Genomic DNA, 3,526 nt, shown 5'->3' with positions numbered 1-3,526 from the left:
TTGTAAGGTCCTTTCTAGTTGGCAGCCCGCTTCCCTTCGCCCGACTTGTTTAACCCGATATCATTTCTTATCAGGACCAGCTCGCTTGTGGCAAAGTTCCTTCGTACGGCCTTTTTGTTATATCTGGCCGACATCCTTTGCTTCAGCGCTGATTCTCTTGTCTGGGCTTGTTCTCGGACTTCTGGGAGGAGTTTGAGTTCTTCTCTACGGGCTTGAATATTTTTGACGTCATCATAAAATCTTACCCTTGGACTTTGTTCATTGACCTCTACTGGGATCATGACTTCTATTTCGTATGCAAGTTAGAAGGGTGTTTCTCCAGTTGTGGAATGAGGTGTTGTTCGGTAAGCCCATAGTACTTACGGGAGCTCTTCTGACCAAGCCCCCTTTGCATCCTGCAGTCTTTTCTTTAATCCAGTTAATATAAATTTATTGGCTGCTTCATCTTGTCCGTTGGCTTGGGGATGTTCTACCGATATGAACTAGTGCTTGATCTTTATGCTTGCTACTAAATTTTTGAGAGTAGAGTAGGTGAATTGTGTACCATTTTCTATGGTGATGGAGTGAGGAACTCCGAACCGAGTAATGAAATTCTTGTATAGGAATTTTCGACTTCTTTGAGCTGTGATAGTAGCTAGTGGCTCTACTTCTATCTACTTAGTGAAATAATCCACTCCCACAATTATGTATTTAACATGTCCTGGCGCTTGACAAAAAGGTCCGAGTAGGTCCAATCCCCATTTCGCAAAAGGCCATGGAGAGGTTACACTGATGAGCTCCTCGGGTAGGGCGATGTGGAAGTTGGCATGCATCTGACAAGGCGGTCACTTTTTGACAAAGTCGGTAGCGTCCTTTTGTAAAGTCAGCCAGAGGAATCCAGCTCGGATCTCATTTCTAGCCAAAGATCGTGCCCCAAGATGGTTCCCATAGATGTCATTGTGTACTTCCTCCAAGGCTTCTTCAGTTCTACTAGTCAGAACACATTTCAGTAAAAGTGCGAATACCCCCCTTCTGTAAAGGACATTTTGTACCAAGGTGTAATTATGGGATTTCCTCCGAATTCTTTTGGCTTCCTTACACTTCTTGGGAAGGATGTCGAATTTTAGGCATTCAACACGGGGGATCATCCACCTGAGGTTTGAGCCGGAGACAGATAGTATGTCCGACTTACTATCTGACTTGATTACAGAAGGCTCTTTGAGGGCTTCTTGTATCAAACTTCTATTATTTTCCCTTAGTTTGGTACTTGCCAATTTAGAAAGGGAATCTGCTCGGCTATTAAGTTCCCGAGTTATATGTCGGACCTTGGTATCACTGAATTGTTGAAGATGTTCAAGCGTTTTCTCTAAGTATCTCTTCATATTAGGATCCTTTGCTTGGCACTCCATTGATTTGTGAGGTTACTACCTGAGAATCACTGAAGATTATTATTTTAGTCGCCCAACTTCTTTGGCGAGTTTTAGTCCTGCAATCAGGGCTTCGTACCCTGCCTGGTTGTTGGAAGCAGGGAACTCAAATTTTAAGGAAACTTCTATTTGAGTTCCTTCTTCATTGACCAGTATTATACCCGCTCCACTTCTGACTTTATTAGATGACCCATCTACATAGAGTTACCAGGTCGTGGAGGTTTCAATCTGATCGCCCGTATATTCTGCGACAAAGTAGGTGATGCATTGAGCTTTGATGGCTGTCCGAGTTTCGTATCTCAGGTCAAACTCGGATAGTTCTATAGCCCATTGCACCATCCGACCTGCTATGTCTATCTTCTAGAGTATCTGCTTCATAGGTTGGTTTGTCCGGACTCTTATGGTGTGTGCCTGGAAGTAAGGTCAGAGTCTCCTAGATGCCATGATTAAGGCATATGCAAATTTTTCTATTTTTTGGTACCTTAACTTTGGCCCTTGTAGGGCTTTCCTAGTGAAATAAATGGAGTGCTGTCCGACCTTATCTTCTCGTATCAGTGCTGACGCTACTGCCTTTTTAGCGACGGCCAGATACAACACCAACTCATCTCCCGTTTGTGGCCGGGTAAAGATGGGTGGTTCGCTTAAGAATTTCTTGAATTCTCGAAAGGCCCCTTCGCATTCAGAGGTCCACTCAAATTGGCATCCTTTACTAAGTAGTGAGAAAAGTGGTAAGGATCTCAAGGCCGATCCCGCCAAAAATCTGGACAAGGCTGCAAGTCGGCCATTCAGCTATTGGACTTCTTTTAAACAAGTCGAACTCCTCATCTCTAAGATTTCTCTACACTTGTCGGGGTTAGCCTCAATCCCCCTTTGTGTAAGCATAAAACCCAAGAATTTTTTTGCTTCTACTGCAAAGGTGCATTTGGTGGGATTTAGTCTCATCTCATGTCTTCTTATGGTGCCGAAAACTTGTGAAAGGTCGGATAGAAAGCTGGCCTCATCCTTGATTTTTAATAACATGTTGTCCACATATACCTCCATTAGGTTTCCAAGGTGAGGTGCAAATATTTTGTTCATCAACCTTTGATATGTGGCCCCTGCGTTCTTTAATCCGAAAGGCATGACCACGTTGCAGTAGTTTGCTCTTGGCGTGATGAATGATGTCTTCTCCTGGTTTGAATTATACACCGGGATTTGATTGTATCCCGAGTAGGCATCCATGAATGATAAGTACTGGTATCCTGAAGAAGAATCTACTAAAGCATCAATGCTGGGTAAGGGATATGGGTCATTTGGACAAGCTTTGTTCAGGTCGGTGTAGTCGACGCACATCCTCCATTTTCCATTCTGCTTCTTTACCAGTACTACATTTGCTAACCATGTCGGATATTTGACCTCTCTAATGAATCCAGTTTCGAGTAGAGCTTGAACTTGTTTTTCGACCACTTGAGCTCGCTCTGGTCCGAGCTTATGACGCCTTTGTTGGATAGGTTGGGATCCGGGATAGACACCAGCTTATGCGTCACGAGCTCGGGGTTTATTTTGGGCATATTAGCGGCCTTTCAAGAGAAGAGGTCAGCATTTTCTTGTAGGAGTCTTACGAGATTCTTCTTCAGATCCGCTCTCATATTGACTCCTATGTTGGTGTTCTTTCCGACTTCTTCCCTAACTTGGACTTCTTCTGTCTTCCCTTTGTGTTGTGGCCGTAGCTCTTCCCTTCCTCGGACTCCTCCAAACTCAATGGCATTGACTTCTTTACGTTTACCTCGCAGGTGCAAGCTTTCGTTATAACATTTTCTGGCCAGTTTCGGATCTCTTTTGATGGTAGCAATTCCTTTTTGTGTGGGGAATTTCATGCAAAGGTGAAGAGTAGAAACAACAGCTCCTAGCTGATTCAATGTTGTCCTGCCAATTAGGGGTTGTAGGCTAATACCACATCTACAACAATATAATCAATATTTATGGTTTTTGATTTCAACCCTTTTCCAAAAGTGGTATATAGGAAAATGAACCCTAATGGCTTAATTGGTGTATCTCCCAGCCTGAAAAGAGTGTCCAGATAGGATTTTAACTCTTTTTCTTCTAGCCCCAACTTGTTGAACGCAAGTTTAAATATTATG

At 43.3% G+C, this 3,526-nt stretch overlaps 1 protein-coding gene across 1 annotated transcript; it reads right to left on the bottom strand.

Moving 5' to 3' along the window:
- Positions 1-824: 824 nt before the first annotated feature.
- Positions 825-1,388, bottom strand: LOC148565859 (uncharacterized). The gene has a single exon (XM_088487268.1). The coding sequence runs from the start codon at positions 1,386-1,388 to the stop codon at positions 825-827; it is 564 nt and encodes a 187-aa protein (XP_088343394.1).
- Positions 1,389-3,526: the final 2,138 nt, after the last annotated feature.

Source organism: Arachis ipaensis, chromosome B5 (genome assembly GCF_059453495.1).
Source record: "Arachis ipaensis isolate K30076 ecotype BB chromosome B5, ASM5945349v1, whole genome shotgun sequence".
NCBI classification, from domain to species: domain Eukaryota; kingdom Viridiplantae; phylum Streptophyta; class Magnoliopsida; order Fabales; family Fabaceae; genus Arachis; species Arachis ipaensis.
Note: the sequence above shows the minus strand (reverse complement) of the source record. Positions and strands in the feature narration are given on the sequence as shown.